This window comes from Oncorhynchus mykiss, chromosome 25, assembly GCF_013265735.2.
Source record: "Oncorhynchus mykiss isolate Arlee chromosome 25, USDA_OmykA_1.1, whole genome shotgun sequence".
Classification (NCBI taxonomy): domain Eukaryota; kingdom Metazoa; phylum Chordata; class Actinopteri; order Salmoniformes; family Salmonidae; genus Oncorhynchus; species Oncorhynchus mykiss.
Window position 1 is genome coordinate 38,295,425 of NC_048589.1, and position 20,577 is coordinate 38,316,001.

At 45.3% G+C, this 20,577-nt stretch overlaps 1 protein-coding gene across 1 annotated transcript in view; it reads left to right on the forward strand.

Annotated features, from left to right (window-relative positions):
* LOC110504247 (forkhead box protein N3) overlaps nt 1-20,577 on the forward strand; it is a 133,526-nt gene that overhangs the window by 101,714 nt on the left and 11,235 nt on the right. The window contains 1 exon segment of the mRNA XM_036962803.1: nt 15,471-15,579. Coding sequence (XP_036818698.1) covers nt 15,471-15,579 — 109 coding nt within the window.

Here is a 20,577-nt window from a genome sequence, read left to right on the forward strand (position 1 = left end):
TAGGCCGGCGACGACGACCGCCGAGCACCGCCCGAACAGGAAGAGGCACCATCTTCGGCGAGGTTCGTGACAGTACCCGCCCCTGACGCGCGGCTCCCGCAGCGTGCCGACCCCGGCCTCGAGGACGACCCGGAGGACGAGGCGCGGGGCGATCCGGGTGGAGGGTCCCTCCCCGGTACCCAGCACCTCTCCTCCGGACCTTACCCCTCCAAGTCCACGAGGTACTGCAGGCCCCTCACCCGGCGTCTCGAGTCCAGAATAGCTCGTACTGTGTACGCCGGGGACCCCTCGATGTCCAGAGGGGGTGGAGGGACCTCCGGTACCTCACTGTCTTGTAGGGGACCAGCTACCACCGGCCTGAGGAGAGACACATGAAACGAGGGGTTAATGCGAAAGTAAGAGGGAAGTTTCAATCTATAACACACCTCGTTTATCCTCCTCAGGACTTTAAATGGCCCCACACACTGCGGCCCCAGCTTCCGGCAGGGCAGGCGGAGGGGCAGGTTTCAGGGTCGAGAGCCAGACCCTGTCCCCTGGTACGAACACCGGGGCCTCACTGCGGTGGCGGTCAGCGTCTCTCTTCTGCCGTTCACTGGCCTGCCTGAGAGAATCCTGGACTGCCCGCCAGGTCTCTCTAGAGCGCTGTACCCACTCCTCCACCGCAGGAGCTTCTGTCTGACTCTGATGCCACAGAGCCAGGACCGGCTGGTAGCCCAGTACGCATTTGAATGGCGACATATTCGTGGATGAATGCCGAAGTGAGTTCTGGGCCAACTCTGCCCACGGGACGTACCTCGCCCATTCTCCTGGCCAGTCCTGGCAATACGACCTCAGAAAACTACCCACTTCCTGGTTTACTCTCTCCACCTGCCCATTACTTTCGGGGTGATAACCAGAGGTAAGGCTGACCGAGATCCCCAGACGCTCCATAAACGCCTTCCAAACCCGGGACGTGAACTGGGGACCCCGATCGGATACGATATCCTCTGGAACCCCATAGTGCCGGAAGACGTTGGTAAATAGAGCCTCTGCAGTCTGTAGGGCCGTAGGGAGACCAGGCAATGGGAGGAGACGGCAGGACTTAGAGAACTGATCCACAACGACCAGAACGGTAGTGTTCCCCTGAGATGGGGGAAGATCAGTAAGGAAATCTACCGAGAGATGGGACCATGGCCGTTGTGGAACCGGGAGGGGTTGTAACTTCCCTCTAGGAAGGTGCCTAGGAGAATACTCTGGGCGCATACCGAACAGGAAGAGACATAGAGCTTCACATCCCTAGCTAAGGTGGGCCACCAGTATTTCCCCCTAAGACCCCGCACTGTCCTATCAATCCCCGGATGACCCGCAGACGGTAGTGTGTGAGCCCACCGAATCAATTTATCACGGACACCAAGCGGTACGTAACTTCGACCGGTCGGACACTGTGTAGGCGCAGGTTCAACCCTCAACGCCCGCTCGATGTCCGCGTCCACCTCCCATACCACTGGGGCCACCAGCCGAAAGGCTGGAAGGATGGGAGTGGGTTCAATGGACCGGTCCTCGGTGTCATAGAGACGGGACAGCGCGTCGGCCTTAGTGTTAAGGGAACCTGGTCTATAAGAGATCGTAAATCTAAAACGTGTAAAGAACATGGCCCACTTAGCCTGACGCGGATTCAGTCTCCTCGCTGCTCGAATATACTCCAGATTACGGTGGTCAGTCCAGATGAGGAAAGGGTGTTTAGCCCCCTCTAGCCAGTGTCTCCACACCTTCAGGGCCTTTACCATAGCTAGTAACTCCCGGTCCCCCACATCATAGTTCCGCTCCGCCGGACCCAGCTTCTTAGAAAAGAAAGCGCAGGGACGGAGCTTCGGTGGCTCCAACCCCAGCCTCGGACGCATCCACCTCCACTATGAATGCTAACGAAGGGTCCGGATGCGCCAACACGGGAGCCCCAGTGAACAGTGCCTTCAACTGGTTGAAGGCTCCATCAGCCTCTGCTGACCACCGCAGACGCACCGGCCCCCCCTTCAGCAGTTATGGGCGCCGCTACTTGGCCAAAACCCCGGATAAACTTCCGGTAGTAATTGGCAAATCCCAAAAACGCTGCACCTCCTTTACCGTGGTCGGAGTCGGCCAATTACGCACGGCGTTAACGAGGTCACACTCCATCATCATCCCCGAGCTGGAAATGCGATAACCCAGGAAGGAAACAGCTGGTTTGGAGAACACACATTTCTCAGCCTTGACATATAGGTCATGCTCCAGCAGTCGCCCAAGAACCTTGCGCACCAGGGAGACATGCGCGGCGCGTGTGGCAGAATAAATCAAGATGTCATCAATATAGACTACCACACCCTGCCCGTGCAAGTCCCTGAGAATCTCATCTACAAAGGATTGAGCATTCTTCAACCCATACAGCATGACGAGGTACTCATAGTGGCCTGATGTGGTACTAAACGCTGTTTTCCACTCGTCTCCTCCCCGAATACGCACCAGATTATACGCGCTCCTGAGGTCCAGTTTTGTGAAGAAACGCGCTCCGTGGAATGATTCCACCGCTTTAGCGATGAGAGGTAGCGGATAACTAAAACCCACTGTGATCGAATTGAGACCTCGATAATCAATGCACGGATGCAGACCTCCCTCCTTTTTCCTCACAAAAAAGAAACTCGAGGAGACGGGTGACATGGAGGGCCGAATGTACCCCTGTCTCAGAGCTTCCTGTCTCAGAGCTTCCGTGACATATGTCTCCATAGCCAGCATCTCCTCCTGTGACAGTGGGTACACGTGACTCCGGGGAAGTGCAGCGTTCTCCTGGAGGTTTATCACGCAATCCCACCGTCGATGGGGTGGTAATTTGGTCGCCTTCTTCTTACTAAAAGCGATAGCCAAATCGGCATATTTTGGGGGAATGCGCACGGTGGAAACCTGGTCTGGACTCTCCACCGTCGTGGCACCGATGGAAACTCCTATACACCTATCTGAACACTCGTCACACACACACACACACACACACACACACACACACACACACACACCGCGTGGAGCTTGATCAACACACACACTCACACACAGCATGAATCTTGATCCACACACACACACACACACACACACACTGTGTGGAGCTTGATCAACACACACACACACAAACACACATACACACACACACACACACACACACATACACTGCGTGGAGCTTGATCAACACACACACACACACAGACACACACACACACACACACACACACACACAGAATGGAGCCTGATCAACACACACACACTTACAGACACACACACTCACACACAGCATGGAGCTTGATCAATACACACACACTTGCACACACTTGCACACACTCACAAACAGAACGGAGCTTGATCAACACACACACACTTACAGACACACACACTCACAAACAGCACGGAGCTTGATCAATACACACACACTTGCACACACGCACAAACAGAATGGAGCCTGATCAACACACACACACACTTACAGACACACACACACACACACACACACACACACATACAAACACACACACACACACACACACACACACACACACACACACACACACACTGACACACACTTACAGACACACACACTCACAAACAGAATGGAGCCTGATCAACAGACACACACACACACACACACACACACACACACACTTACACACACACACTTACACACACACACACACACACTTACAGACACACACACTCACAAACAGCACGGAGCTTGATCAACACTCTGTCTCTCTCTCTCTCTCACTCTCTCTCTCTCTCTGTCTCTCTCCCTCTCTCTCTCTCTCTGTCTCTCTCCCTCTCTCTCTCTCCGTCTCTCTCTCTCTCTCTCACTCTCGCTCTTGCTCTCGCTCTCTCTCACTTTCTCACTCTCTCTTTCGCTCTCTCTCTGCTCTCTCGCTCTCTCTCTCTCTCAATTCAAGGGGCTTTATTGGCATGGGAAACATATGTTTACATCGCCGAAGCAAGTGAAAATTACAATCAACAAAAGGGAAATAAACGATTGAAATAAACATCATAAATTAACAGTAAACATTACACTAGAGTTTTAGCCAGGTATTCTGCCACTGTGTACTCTCTGGGCTTTGTGGAAGTCACTTGTGGTGCTTGTGTTTAGGCAATAGCGTGGAATTTGTAGTTGTAGTCCTGGCAACTGGACATTTTTTGTTTTACTGAGATTAACTGTAAGGGCCCAAATCTGACATAATCTGTACTGAAGATGTAGGTGCTGCTATAGGCCCTCCATTTTTGGGGGGGGGGGACAGAAGCACCAGATCATCTGCAAACAGTAAAGTAGGGTGTGGCCCGGTGCTTCAGACTGTTCTAGAGCCCTCGCCAATTCATTGATATAAATGTTGAAGAGGGTGGGGCTCAAGCTGCATCCCTGTCTCAACCCACGGCCCTCAGGAAATAAATTTGTTTTCTGCCAATTTTAACCAACATTTACCGTACGCTTGTTGCTTGTGTACATGGATGTTGTATGTTTTCCCCCGCTTGCCATCAACACTCATACCAAAATGAGTCAAAAGCTTTTTTTTTATACCTTTATTTAACTAGTCAAGTCAGTTAAGAACAAATTGTTATTTTCAATGACAGCCTAGGAACAGTGAGTTAACTGCCTGGTTCAGGGGAAGAACGACAGATTTGTACCTTGTCAGTTCAGGGGTTTGAACTTGCAACCTTCCAACACTCTAACCACTAGGCTACCCTGCCGCCCCAAAATCAACAAAGCATGTGAAGACTTTGCCTTTGTTTGTTTGTCAATTAGGGTGTCTAGGGTGAATATGTGGTCTGTCATATGGTAATTTGGTTAAAAGCCAATTTGACATTTGCTTAGGATATTGTTTTCACTAAGGACATGTACTAGTCTGCAGTTGAAGATAATGCAGAGGATTTTCACAATGCTGCTGTTGATGCATATCCCACGGTAATTATTTTGGTCAAATTTGTCTCCACTTTTGTGAATTGGGTTGAGCAGTCCTTGGTTCCAAGTATTGGAGAAGATGCCAGAGCTGAGGATGATGTTAAAGAGTTTAAGTATAGCCAATTGGAATATGTAGTCTGTATATTTCATAATTTCATTTGGGATACCATCAACCCCACAGGCTTTTTTGGCTTGAAGGGTTTGTATTTTGTCGTGTAATTGGAGAATCCAGTGCGTTCTGGTAGTCTTTAGTTGATCATGTATATGGTTTTGCTGTTTGTTTTTTGTTATAGGGCAACAAAAAAATATATATTTGGAGAAGTCACTATTACAGTGACACGTTTCATCCAGGAAGTTGTCTAAAAGGGATTGAATTTGTTGTTGGCTAATTGTTTTCTGCTAGGTTTCCACACTACATTCCTTCCATCTATAGCATTTCTTAATATTTAGCTGTTTGTTTGGCTTTGATGCCTCATAATTGACTATTGCTCTGTTCAAGTAGGCTTTGATTGTGCTGCCATCTGATAGGTTGTGTCAGTGGGCTGAGTGTGAACGCTGTGAGAGACTCTGGGTTGAGGTCGTTGATAAAGTAGTCTACAGTACTTCTGCCAAGAGATGAGCTGTAGGTGTACCTTAGTGACAGTGGTTCGGAGTGACTGTGTGTGTTTACTCTGTTGAACATCTGTTGCTGTGCCTTTAATGTCAAGTGTTGCTAATTTAGTTATCTTGAACACAGCACTAAAAGGCCCCTCAGATTTTTGCAGAACGCCAGGTTGTAAACACTTAGTGAATAATAGATCGACTTCAACACAGTTTATAATAAATGGATGAAAAGAAAAAGATTCAGCGAAGAGGAGTGAGTAATTGAGGGGAGGGAGGAGGATGGGAGAGGAGAGGAGAGGAGAGGAGAGGTACTGTATATCAACCACAACCTTAACCTCAATCACAAGCTTTTCATTCAGACTGCAAACACTCTGAGTCTGTCTCTGAGTCTGTCTCTGAGTCTGTCTCTGAATCTGTCTCTGAATCTGTCTCTGAGTCTGTCTCTGAGTCTGTCTCTGAGTCTGTCTCTGAGTCTGTCTCTGAGTCTGTCTCTGAGTCTGTCTCTGCTCTGGGTCTGTCTCTGCTCTGGGTCTGTCTCTGCTCTGGGTCTGTCTCTGCTCTGGGTCTGTCTCTGAGTCTGTTTCTGCTCTGAGTCTGTCTCTGAATATGTCTCTGCTCTGAGTCTGTCTCTGAATCTGTCTCTGCTCGGAGTCTGTCTCTGAGTCTGTCTCTGCTCTGAGTCTGTCTCTGAGTCTGTCTCTGCTCTGAGTCTGTCTCTGAGTCTGTCTCTGCTCTGATTCTGTCTCTGAGTGTCGAAAGTGTTCACCAGGGCATGGACTCTACCAGGTGTTGAAAGTGTTCACCAGGGCATGGACTCTACAAGGTGTCGAAAGTGTTCACCAGGGCATGGACTCTACAAGGTGTCGAAAGTGTTCACCAGGTAATGGACTCTACAAGGTGTCGAAAGTGTTCACCAGGGCATGGACTCTACCAGGTGTTGAAAGTGTTCACCAGGGCATGGACTCTACCAGGTGTTGAAAGTGTTCACCAGGGCATGGACTCTACAAGGTGTCGAAAGTGTTCACCAGGGCATGGACTCTACAAGGTGTCGAAAGTGTTCACCAGGGCATGGACTCTACAAGGTGTCAAAAGTGTTCACCAGGGCATGGACTCTACAAGGTGTCGAAAGTGTTCACCAGGGCATGGACTCTACAAGGTGTCGAAAGTGTTCACCAGGGCATGGACTCTACAAGGTGTTGAAAGTGTTCACCAAATAACTGTGGGTCTCACGGTTAATTAACATGAACACATTTAACATCTCCTGGCTTCCACACATGGAACATCTACATTTTTAAAAATCTAACAAACCCATGTAATATAGCCTACACCTTCACAATAAATCCATGATATATAGCCTACACCTTCACAATAAATCCATGAATTTATGTTTATTTATTTTCCCTTTTGTACTTTAACTATTTGTACATCGTTACAACACTGTATATAGACATAATAGGACATTTATTATTTTGGAACTTCTGTGACTAATGTTTACTGCTAATTTTATTGTTTTTTTTCACTTTTATTTATTACAGTTGAAGTCGGTAGTTTACATACATTTAGGTTGGAGTCATTAAAACTTGTTTTTCAACCACTCCCCAAATTTTTTGTTAACAAACTATAGTTTTGGCAAGTCGGTTAGGACCTCTACTTAGTGCATGACACTGTGAGTATAGAAACCTGTGTGTGTGTGTGTCTGTGTCTGTGTGTGTGTGTGTGTGTGTGTGTGTGTGTGTGTGTGTGTGTGTGTGTGTGTGTGTGTGTGTGTGTGTGTGTGTGTGTGTGTGTGTGTGTGTGTGTGTGTGTGTGTGTGTGTGTGTGTGATAGTGAGTGAGTGAGTGAGTGAGTGAGTGAGTGTGAGTAAAGAATCCTTCCTCCGTCGTTGTAGAGACCCACTGGAGCATAGCATGGACCACAGTTTACAGATCCCTCCAGCCCCCTCTCTCTCTCCCTCTCTCTCTCCATCCCCGTCTTTCTCCCTGTCTCTCTCCCTATCTCTCCCTGTCTATCTCCTTCCATCCCTGTCTCTCTCCCTGTCTCTCTCCCTCCATCCCTGTCTCTCTCCCTCCACCCCAGTCTCTCTCCCTCCATCCCCATCTCTCTCCCTCCATCCCTTTCTCTCTCTCTCTCTCCCTTCATCCCTGTCTCTCTCCCTGTCTTTCTCCCTCTATCCCTGTCTCTCTCTCATCCCCCTCTCTCCCTCCATCCCTGTCTTTCTCCCTCCATCCTTGTCTCTCTCTCCCTCCATCCATCCCTGTCTTTCACCTCCATTGCTCTCTCTCCCTCGTCCCTCTCTCTCCCTCCATCCCTGTCTCTCTCCCTCTCTCTCCCTCCATCATTGTCTTCCTCTCCTTATCTCCCCATCCCGCTCTCCCTCAATCCCTCGCTATCTCCCTCCATCACTCTCTCTCTTACTCAACCCCTCTCTCTCTCCATCCCTCTCCTTCTCTCCATCCCTCTCTCTCCCTCCATCCCTCTCTCACTCCTTCCATCCCTCTCTCACCCTTCATCCCTGTCTCTCTCCCTCATCCCTCTCTCTCCCTCCATCCCTGTCTCTCTCTCTCCATCCCTCTCCTTCTCTCCCTCCATCGCCCACTATCTCCCTCCATCACTCTCTCTCTCTTTCTCTCTCCCTCCATCCCTGTCTCTCACCCTCCATCTCCTTCTCTCACCCTCCATCCCTGTCTCTCTCTACCTCGATCCCTCTGTCTGTATTTACTCTCTCAGTCCATCCAGGTTATTGTGTTGATACAGAGACCCACAGCCCTTCCCCCCCCAGCTTCTTTCTTCTTCTCTACTGTTTCCTGTCCTCTCCTCGTCTCTCAATACAAACACATAAAGAGGCATTCTAAAGGAGAGAGACAGTTTGTTTAAATCACTAGGCTGTGATTTCTGGGTATAAGGCACTAGATTAGAGACTTTAGTGTGTTGTTTTAGGTACTGGTCTTGGTACTGGGGATGGGAATTGCTTTACAGGTCTAATAAAGAGTTAATGATGCTGGCTGACCCTGTCGTTGTACTGCTCACTGTGAAGAGAAACAATGGTTTTACCGAAGTGAATGAGGCCTCTGTACTCACGGTGATGGTTTATAGGCCAGTGCATTGACATTACTGAACACAGAGGTTGTATTTGTGATAAGATAAACAGTTAAATGTAAGTCGGTAAAATAATGAATATATCTTTCCTCGCTCCTGCAACTCTTCCCGTTCATTCCCGTTATTGGTTTATAAAGAGAATCTGTTTACAGGTCAACTTACTTGTTAAAAATATTAGTGCAAAGGTTAGATAAAGGTTAGATAAAGGTTAGATAAAGGTTAGATAAAGGTTACATAAAGGTTACATAAAGGTTAGATAAAAGAGAATAGCCATAATGCCATGGTGAAAGCCTCAGTCTTGTATAGTATATAGACATAATAGGACATTTATTATTTTGGAACTTCTGTGACTAATGTTTACTGTTAATTTTATTGTTTATTTCACTTTTATTTATTACAGTTGAAGTCGGTAGTTTACATACACTTAGGTTGGAGTCATTAAAACTCGTTTTTCAACCACTCCCCAAATTTTTTGTTAACAAACTATAGTTTTGGCAAATCGGTTAGGACATCTACTTTGTGCATGACACAAGTAATTTTTCCAACAAATTGTTTACAGATTATTTCACTTATAATTCACTGTATCACAATTCCAGTGGGTCATGTTTACATACACTAAGTTGACTGTGCCTTTAAACAGCTTGGAAAATCATGTTGTGGGGGTGCTTTGCTGCAGGAGGGACTGGTGCACTTCACAAAATAGATGGCATCATGAGGCAGGAAAATTATTTGGACATATTGAAGCAACATCTCAAGACATCAGTCAGGAAGTTAAAGCTTGGTCGCAAATGGGTCTCCCAAATGGACAATGACCCCAAGTATACTTCCAAAGTTGTGGCAAAATGGCTTAACGACAACAAAGTAATGGTATTGGAGTGGCCATCACAAAGCCCTGACCTCAATCCCATAGAAGATTTGTGGGCAGAACTGAACAAGTGTGTGAGAGCGAGGAGGCCTACAAACCTGACTCAGTTACACCAGCTCTGTCAGGAAGAATGGGCCAAAATTCACCCAACTTATTGTGGTAAGCTTGTGGAAGGCTGCCTGAAATGTTTGACCCAAGTTAAACCATGTAAAGGCAATGCAACCAAATAATAATTGAGTGTATGTAAACTTCTGACCCACTGGGAATGTGATTAAATAAGTAAAAGCTGAAATAAATAATTCTCTCTACTATTATTCTGACATTTCATATTCTTAAAATAAAGTGGTGATCCTAACTGACCTGAGACATGGGATTTTTACTAGGATTAAATGTCAGGAATTGTGAAAAACGGGGTTTAAATGTATTTGGCTAAGGTGTTTTTAAACTTACTTCAACTGTATCTATTTCACTTGCTTTGGCAATGTAAACATATTAATTGATTAATGCCAATAAAGCTCTTGAATTGAATTGTTCTTTATTTTTTACATTTCACCTTTATTTAATCAGGTAGGCTCATTTATAGCTGCGACCTGGCCAAGATAAAGCAAAGCAGTTCGACACATACAACAACACAGAGAGGGAATTGACAGGGCCTCCTTGCTCTGTAGGCCTCCTTGCTCTGTAGGCCTCCTTGCTCCTTAGGCCTCTTTGCTCTGTAGGCCTCCTTGCTCCTTAGGCCTCCTTGCTCTGTAGCCCTCCTTGCTCTATAGGCCTCCTTGCACCGTAGGCCTCCTGTCTCTGTAGGCCTCCTTGCTCTGTAGGCCTCCTTGCTCTGTAGGCCTCCTTGCTCTGTAGGCCTCCTTGCTCTGTAGGCCTCCTTTCTCTGTAGGCCTCCTTGCTCTGTAGGCCTCCTTGCTCTGTAGGCCTCCTTGCTCTGTAGGCCTCCTTGCTCTGTCATTCAGACAGACAGACAGATGGAGAGAGACATAGAGAGACGGTCATGTAAAAGGAGAAAGAGAGAGAAACTGAGTGTGAGTGGGTTATCCCTGTCCATCCCCTGCTGTACCTCTGTGTGTAGTGGGGAGAGGCTCTCCCCCTAGTGGCCAGACTGTGTAACACAAGTGTTTGTCAGTCAGACATGTCAGGATTGTCCATTCTTCCAGCTCTAATTCTTCGCTCCTGTGTCTGTCATGGAGGGGAAGCATCAGGTGCACTACATTGATCGAAAGGTCAAAGTTCAGAACAGTATTCCATTCCAGGGAGTGTGTATGTATGGATCTGGTTAGTGTTCCTGCTTCTCAGATTTACCTTTTGAAATGTATTTAACCTTTATTTTACTAGGCAAGTCAGTTAAGAACAAATTCTTATTTTCAATGACAACATCTGGCCTCTATGAGAACTTCAGTGTAGACCCGCATTAGAGAAGCACATCAGAGAGTAGATTGCTGACATGACACTTTGGATTCTTTCCTCAAGTGCACCCTTTTCTCTGTATAGTGAACTACTTTTGACCAGTGGCAATGGAACTCTGGTCAAAAGTAGTGCACTAAATAGGGGACAGGGTGCCACTTGGGATGCAGATTTTATAATGAGATTAGTAGAGGGAGGTAGAGACTGAGATGAGTTGAAAGAGAGTGCTGGACATGAGAGAGAGAGAGAGAGAGAGAAACGGATGGAGATGATGAGAGGTTAAGTTACATTCATCTGCCAGGTATGTTCACAGCCACTCAGTAATATCTATATCACATTGTTGATACTATTTAAAACTGTACGACTTCACGTTACTCTCTATCATTTGATTCGACCCTGCTTTCTTTATTCCCTTCCTATCGACTTAAAGCATTCCAGTCGTTCCTGTGTCCAAGCTAAGATAGTCTGTGTGCACTTTCTCTCTGAAGGCATTTGGCCCATCCCTGATGTCCCTGTGTATGAATGAACAGTATTGTGTAACCTGGACCTGCTACAATGGCACTACAAAGCAGGTTTCCCACGAGACTTTCATCCTGCTAGCCCAGGGAGGGGCAACTCCAGTCCTAAGTGGGGCCAGAGCATTGTCACACTTTCCCCCAATCCCTAGCAAACACAGCTGATTAAACTAATTGCATTCCAAACTGAAGATCGTGATTAGTTGATTATTGGAGTCAGGTGTTTTAGCTGGGGCAACAGTGTGACATCAATCAGGCTTCCCGAGGACTGGGGTTGCCCCTCCCTGTGCTAGCCCAACCACCGTAATGTCATCCCCTCTCCGCGTCTCTCTGTCACTTCGCATCCTATCATACACACAGCCTGACTGTCGGTGTGTGTGTTTGTGTGCGTGTGTGTGTTTGTGTGCGTGTGTGTGTGTGTGGGTGTGTGTGTGGGTATGCGTGTGTGTGTTTGTGTGTGTGTGTGTGTGGGTGTGTATGTGTGTTTGTGTGTGTGTGTGTGTGTGTGCGTGAGTGTGTGTGTGTGTGTGTGTGTGTGTGTGTTTGTGTGTTTTTGCGTGTGTGTGTGTGTGTGTGTGTGTGTGTGTGTTTGTGCGTGGCTGTTTGTGTGTGTGTGTGTGTGTTTGTCGGGGCCCCTTTCTTTTCAGGGGTTGAGATAAAATCAAAAAGAGAGCATTTCCATCCCTGCTGTTCGATTTAGCCTTCTTTTGGTTGGTTAGCTAGCTTAGCAACTGTCACTAAAGCGGACATAGTTGTATACGGTTGCCATGGCAGTTGGGGGAAAGGGGGTTGCCAAGGCAACAATTTTGACTTTCTTTAATCGACAGGAAAGTGAGCATGATTCCAAACGGTTAATATTTTTCCCACTCTGGCACTTTTATTTTGTCTCTCTCTCCAAAACAGTCATCTGCTCTAGAATTGTTCATCCCTCTATCTTTCTCTCTGTTGTGGGGAGGTTGAATTCATCCCTCTATCTTTCTCTCTGTTGTGGGGAGGTTTAATTCATCCCTCTATCTTTCTCTCTGTTGTGGGGAGGTTGAATTCATCCCTCTATCTTTCTCTCTGTTGTGGGGAGGTTGAATTCATCCCTCTATCTTTCTCTCTGTTGTGGGGAGGTTGAATTCATCCCTCTTTCTTTCTCTCTGTTGTGGGGAGGTGTAATTCATCCCTGTATGTTCCTCTCTGTTGTGGGGAGGTTGAATTCATCCCTGTATGTTTCTCTCTGTTGTGGGGAGGTGGAATTCATCCCTGTATGTTTCTCTCTGTTGTGGGGAGGTTGTGTCCTATGTCAACCAACGTGTGTGTATGTGTGTGTTGAGGAGTATTGATGAGTCTAACTCAGGTCTAATCCAAGCAGTGTGTGAGTGAACATGCTAGCTAGTCACTCTTCCACCATGTAACAAGCTGTTCGTCCCTATTTCTCTCTTTCAGTCTGTTGTCCATTCTATCATTCCAATGTGTTGACTCAGTTGTTATTTTAAAAGAAACACACTGTCCCACATCATTTCCATAGTCTTTTCTCTGTTTACATTCTCTCACTCTCTCTCTTTTCTATCTCTCTCTCTATCGTTCTTTCTCTCTCTCTCTCTCTCTCTCTCTCTCTTCTATCTCTCTCTCTCTATCGTTCTTTCTCTCTCTCTCTCTCTCTCTTTCTCTCTCTCTCTCTCTTCTATCTCTCTCTCTCTATCGTTCTTTCTCTCTCTCTCTCTCTCTCTCTCTTTCTCTCTTTCTCTCTCTCTCTCTCTCCATGGTGTTTTGTGTGTTTTCAAGCCCTCTCTGTCTCTGACCTAACTTTAGAAAGCCTTGTTACTGGGCCAAGGAGAATATGTCTTGCAGCACGTTGTTCCATGTATTTTTGTTTCACTCTGAACTACATAACAATGTGTAGTAGAGACATGTTGTGAGGTCACGGTACAGAACTGAGACTCGTCCTCCTTCAGAATTTCCTCTTTTTAATGTAGACATTTCAGATGGTAGATACAGAGTCATGGATGTAGACGGGAGAATGTCTGTGGTTGGATTCGATCCCACGTCGCTACTATACATGCTTAGTAGACTCCAGCACTTCCATTACTCCACGCTGCTGCCATGGTTTAGTGTCACGGCCGTGGTTTAGTGTCGCAGCCATGGTTTAGTGTTATGGCCGTGGTTTAGTGTTGCGGCCGTCGTTTAGTGTTACGACCATGGTTTAGGGCCATGGTTTAGTGTTGCGGCCGTGGTTTAGTGTTATGGCTATGGTTTAGTGTTGCGGCCATGGTTTATTGTTACGGCCATGGTTTAGCATTGCGGCCATGGTTTAGTGTCACGGCCATGGTTTAGTGTTATGGCAATGGTTTAGTGTTATGGCAATGGTTTAGTGTTACGGCCATGGTTTAGTGTTATGGCAATGATTTAGTGTCGCGGCCATGGTTTAGTGTCTTGGCCATGGTTTAGTGTTATGGCAATGGTTTAGTGTTACGGCCATGGTTTAGTGTTATGGCAATGGTTTAGTGTCGCGGCCATGGTTTAGTGTCACAGCCATGGTTTAGTGTTATGGCCATGGTTTAGTGTTATGGCAATGCTTTAGTGTTACGGCCATGGTTTAGTGTTATGGCAATGGTTTAGTGTCGCGGCCATGGTTTAGCGTTATGGCCATGGTTTAGTGTCACGGCCATGGTTTAGTGTCGCGGCCATGGTTTAGTGTTATGGCCATGGTTTAGTGTTATGGCAATGCTTTAGTGTTACGGCCATGGTTTAGTGTTATGGCAATGGTTTAGTGTCGCGGCCATGGTTTAGTGTTATGGCCATGGTTTAGTGTTGCGGCCATGGTTTAGTGTTATGGCCATGGTTTAGTGTTATGGCCATGGTTTACTGTTATGGCCATGGTTTAGTGTTACGGCCATGGTTTAGTGTAGCGGTGGTTTAGTGTTGCGGCCATGGTTTAGTGTTACGGCCATGGTTTAGTGTAGTGGTGGTTTAGTGTTGCGGCCATGGTTTTGTGTTGCGGCCGTGGTTTAGAGTTACGGCCATGGTTTAGTGTCACGGCCATGGTTTAGTGTCACGGCCATGGTTTAGTGTTACGGCCATGGTTTAGTGTTACGGCCGTGGTTTAGTGTTGCTGCCGTGGTTTAGTGTTGCGGCCATGGTTTAGTGTTACGGCCATGGTTTAGTGTTGCGGCTGTGGTTTAGTGTCGCGACCGTGGTTTAGTGTTACGGCCATGGTTTAGTGTCGCGACCGTGGTTTAGTGTTACGGCCATGGTTTAGTGTTACGGCCGTGGTTTAGTGTTGCTGCCGTGGTTTAGTGTTGCGGCCATGGTTTAGTGTTACGGCCATGGTTTAGTGTTGCGGCTGTGGTTTAGTGTCGCCTGGGCCTGTATTGTGTCCATCGCTGAGTTGGCGGCTTTGCAGGGAATCCTTCTCCATGTCTTTCTGTCATCATCTCTCTTTCCTCCCATCCTTATCCCTCCTTCCCTCCTCTCTAGGATGATGTGATTTAGTTTAATTTCATTGACAATGATTTGCGATCTGCTTGACTTGTTAGAATCTCTAAACCTCAACCACAAGCATACTAAGCAGATGGCAAATCAAGTCCATCTCTTTTTAAGTGTGTGCACTGTATCATACTATGTGTGTGTGTCTTACTGACTCTCTCTCTCTCTCTCTCTCTCTCTTCTTTCTCTACTCTCTCTCTCTCTCTCTCTCTCTCTCTCTCTCTCTCGCTCTTCTTTCTCTACTCTCTCTCTCTTCTCTCTCTACTCTCTCTCTCTCTCTCTACTCTCTCTCTCTCTCTCTCTCTCTCTCTCTCTTCTTTCTCTACTCTCTCCCTCTCTCTCTTCTTTCTCTACTCTCTCTCTCTCCCTTCTCTACTCTCTCTCTCTTCTTTCTCTACTATCTCTCTCTCCTTTCTCTACTCTCTCTCTCTTCTTTCTCTACTCTCTCTCTCTCTCTCTCTCTCTCTTCTCTCTCTCTCTCTCTCTCTCTACTCTCTCTCCCTCTCTCTCTCTCTCCTTTCTCTTCTCTCTCTCTCTCCCTCTCTCTCTCTCTTCTTTCTCTACTCTCTCTCTTCAGTCCCCCAGGGAGTGATCCAGAACGGAGCCAGAATGATGAGTCATGGGCTGTACACGGGAATACGACCACTACCCATCAATCCCATAGGGATCAGAATAGCTGATGACAGGTCGGTATATCAGCCAGAGCGAGAGAGAGACCCACTGGCAACAGACATTCACATTGTTTATTCCACGTTGTTAAAACAACATTGTGCATAACCAGTGGACACACAGACACACACACACAATCACACACACACACACACTCACTCACTCACACACACACACACACACACACACACACACACACACACACACACACACACACACACACACACACACACACACTCACACACACACACAGAGACACTCACTCACACACAGACACACACACACAAACACACACACACAAACACAGACACACACACACACACACTCACTCACATACAGGAGCTTCAGTGAAGAGGCTACATCAGAAGCACAGTACGATGTGGCCTGAGGCTGTGCAGGTGTGTGCAGGTAACAGCCTCACATGGAAACACAGTAGTCCAGCTGAGCTACGTTTAACACAGTGGTCCAGCTGAGCTATGTTTGACACATTGAGCTCTGTTTAACACAGTGGTCCAGCTGAGCTCTTTTTAACACAGTGGTCAAGGTGAGCTACGTTTAACACAGTGGTCCAGGTGAGCTACGTTTAGCACAGTGGTCCAGCTGAGCTACGTTTAGCACAGTGGTCCAGGTGAGCTACATTTAACATAGTGGTCCAGCTGAGCTACGTTTAACACAGTGGTCCAGCTGAGCTACGTTTAACACAGTGGTCCAGCTGAGCTACGTTTAGCACAGTGGTCCAGCTGAGCTACGTTTAGCACAGTGGTCCAGCTGAGCTACGTTTAACACAGTGGTCCAGCTGAGCTACGTTTAGCACAGTGGTCCAGCTGAGCTACGTTTAACACAGTGGTCCAGCTGAGCTACGTTTAACACAGTGGTCCAGCTGAGCTACGTTTAGCACAGTGGTCCAGCTGAGCTACGTTTAACACAGTGGTCCAGTTGAGCTACGTTTAACACAGTGGTCCAGCTGAGCTATATTTTACCGGATGCTACAGATCAAATTGTACCCCGAAATAAGTGATGGGTAGGGACATAACTGACAGCTACACACAAACCATCACAACACTTCAAGATTATAGCTCAGTAAAGACTGTAATACCACAGCAGTGTGCTTTGACAAAGTACAAACACAGAGACAGAATACACACCTAAACAGGTACTCTTCCCTTCTATTGTTTCTGTCTTTCACACACACACACACACACACACACACACACACACACACACACACACACACACACACACACACACACACACACACACACACACACACACACACACACACACACACACACACACACAGACCCCCCCCTCACACACACTCAGGGCAAAGAGACTGACTGACAACGCATTTAGACATGTATAATAGATAGGAGTCTGAGCCTGCTGTGCTCCTAATATAATTCATGAGGTTTAAATGTACAGAGAAGACAAGATGGCCAGAGACACTCAGAGCTTGGCTTTTAACAACACTAGTTAGTGAGGAAGCTGCACGACATGGCTCCGACTGATGGAGGGAACATCTTAAACTTAGCAGACTGGTTGGCTGGTAATTGGCATGGGAGAATGACAAGGCTTAAAGCGATAGTTCACTTTTAAATACAGTTTCAGTGTGTGTACGATTTACCTAGGTCAACTATACCTTTTCTTAGGAAAGAACAGCATCTGTATGATACAATCTGTATGATAATTAATGACACCTCTTCACCGTTAACACCCTCCCCCCCCTCAGATCTCTGGCACTCGCGGTAGTCATATAGCAGTTATAACAATTCATAAAGATGTAATAACTACGCCAGAGAAATATGTCTTCCTGTTTGTCACCGACACTAGTGACCTTTGCCCTGTTGCAGTGGTGGGGAAAGTATCTATAAGTCATACTTGAGTAAATGTAAAGGTACCTAAAGAGAAAATGACTCAAGTAAAAGTGAGTCACCCAGTAAACTATTACTACTTCAGTAAAAGTCTAAAAGCATTTGTTTTAGATGCTTATGTATCAAAAGTAAATATAATTGCTAAAATGTACTTAAGTATCAAAAATAAAGTAAATGTATAAATCATTTCAACCCTGTTATTAAGCAAACCATACGGCACAATTTGTATATATATATTTTTTTACGGATAGCTAGGGGCACACTTCAGCACTCAGACATAATTTACACGAAGCATTTGTGTTTTTGTGTTTAGTGAGTCCGCCAGATCAGAGGCAGTAGAGATGATCAGGGATGTTCTCTGTTTAGTGAGTCCGCCAGATGAGAGGCAGTAGAGATGATCAGGGATGTTCTCTGTTTAGTGAGTCTGCCAGATGAGAGGCAGTAGAGATGATCAGGGATGTTCTCTGTTTAGTGAGTCCGCCAGATGAGAGGCAGTAGAGATGATCAGGGATGTTCTCTGTTTAGTGAGTCCGCCAGATGAGAGGCAGTAGAGATGATCAGGGATGTTCTCTGTTTAGTGAGTCCGCCAGATGAGAGGCAGTAGAGATGATCAGGGATGTTCTCTTGATAAGTGTGTGAATTGGACCACTTTCCTGTCCTGCTAAGCCTTTAAAATGTACTCTTGGGTGTCAGGGAAACTGTATGGAGTAAAACGTACATTATTTTCTTTAGGAATGTAGTGAGGTAAAAGTAAAAGTTGTCAAAAATATAAATAGTAAAGTACAGATACTCAAAAAAAACCTACTTAAGTAGTACTTTAAAGTAGTTTTCTTGAAGTACTTCACACCACTGCCCTGTTGTTTGTGTTAGAGATGTGTGAATACCAAAATCTGAGCCTCGTGTCATCACTAAGAGACAAATTCCTGAAGGGTCCCTACTTCCTCCTCTCTGCCCCAACAAATTCATTCAGACACTGGCCTCATTACGAAGAAAAGAAAGTCCATCATTGATACATCTAATCACCATTTTATTTCAGCGGGCTATCTCTTTGAAACAACCTCAAAGCCTATTCACAATGACATTGGGCCGGATGCTGATTGGGGAAACTTGATGAATGATAGTCAAAGCTTTTCTTTTCGGGCTATTTACAAAAATAAGTCCTGGATGCTTTGTTAACTATAGACAATAAAGAAATCCACAGGGCCCCGACTAATTACCTCTAGCCACTTTAAAAATGTAATGGCTGTTGGTGGAAGAAGGTGAGGACCAAGGTGCAGCGTGGTACGTGTTCATCTTTTATTAGTTGAACTGAACACTGAATAGAAAAACAACAAAGAGAACAACCCAAACAGTTCTGTCTGGCGCAGACACAAAAACAGAAAGCAACTACCCACAAAAACCCAGTGGGAAAAAGCTACCTAAGTATGTTTCTCAATTAGAGACGACGATAGACAGCTGCCTCTGATTGAGAACCACACCCGGCCAAACACACAGAAATAGAAAACATAGAACACAAAACAAAGAATGCCCCCCCCAACTCACTCAGGGCGTGACAAATAATAAAAAATTGGATGTAATAAATGTATCACTAGTCACTTTAAACAATGCCACTATATATAATGTTTACATACCCTACATTACTCATCTCATATGTATATACTGTACTCTATACCATCTACTGCATCTTGCCATCTTGATGTAATGTATCACTAGCCACCTTAAACATTGCCACTTTTCTATGTTTAGATACCCTACATTACTCATCTCATATGTATATAAGGTACTCTATACCATCTACTGCATCTTGGCTATGCCGTTCGGCCATCGCTCATCCATGTCTTTATATGTACATATTGTTATTAATTCCTTACACTTGTGTGTATAAAGTAGTTGTTGTGAAATTGTTAGGTTACTTGTTAGATATTACTGAATGGTTGGAACTAGAAGCACAAGCATTTCGCTACACTCGCACTAACATCTGCTAACCATGTGTGTGTGACCAATACAATTTGATTTGATTTGATTTTCTATTTGATTTGATTTTATTTCACCTTTATTTAGCCAGGTAGGCTAGTTCAGGACAAGTTCTCATTTACAACTGCGACCTGGCCAAGATAAAGCAAAGCAGTTCGACACGTACAACAACACATGGAATAAACAAACATACACTCAATAATACAGTAGAATAATACAATAATACAGTAGAATAATACAATAATACAGTAGAATAATACAATAATACAATAATACAGTAGAATAATACAATAATACAGTAGAATAATACAATAATACAGTAGAATAATACAATAATACAGTAGAATAATACAATAATACAATAATACAGTAGAATAATACAATAATACAGTAGAATAATACAATAATACAGTAGAATAATACAATAATACAATAATACAGTAGAATAATACAATAATACAGTAGAATAATACAATAATACAGTAGAATAATACAATAATACAGTAGAATAATACAATAATACAGTAGAATAATACAATAATACAGTAGAATAATACAATAATACAGTAGAATAATACAATAATACAGTAGAATAATACAATAATACAGTAGAATAATACCATCATACAGTAGAATAATACAATAATACAGTAGAATAATACAATAATACAGTAGAATAATACAATAATACAGTAGAATAATACAATAATACAAATTTGATTAAGTGTGCAGCGCCGTCGTTGGCTCAGTAACTCAGCGTTTTTATTTAACATTGTCATCAGGAACTATTCCAAAACGATGGAAATCTGCTGTTGTGTTGCCTCTCCATAGGGGCGGGATCGTCGTGATCTTATTCATTATCGCCCATTTGAAGGCTTCCTTGTCTAGCTAATATCCTTGGTAAATGTACAACTTTGCTATTTTATTCTGAGAAATGTAATGTGAACCAATCAGGGTTTAGTTAGACCTGGGCCTGGGAACTATTACTAAGGCAATCAGGGTTTAGGGCTGGGCACTACTACTAAACCAATCAGGGTTTAGGGCTGGGCACTATTACTAAGCCAATCAGGGTTTAGACCTGGGCCTGGGCACTATTACTAAGCCAATCAGGGTTTAGGCCTGGGCACTATTACTAAGCCAATCAGCGTTTAGGGCTGGGCACTATTACTA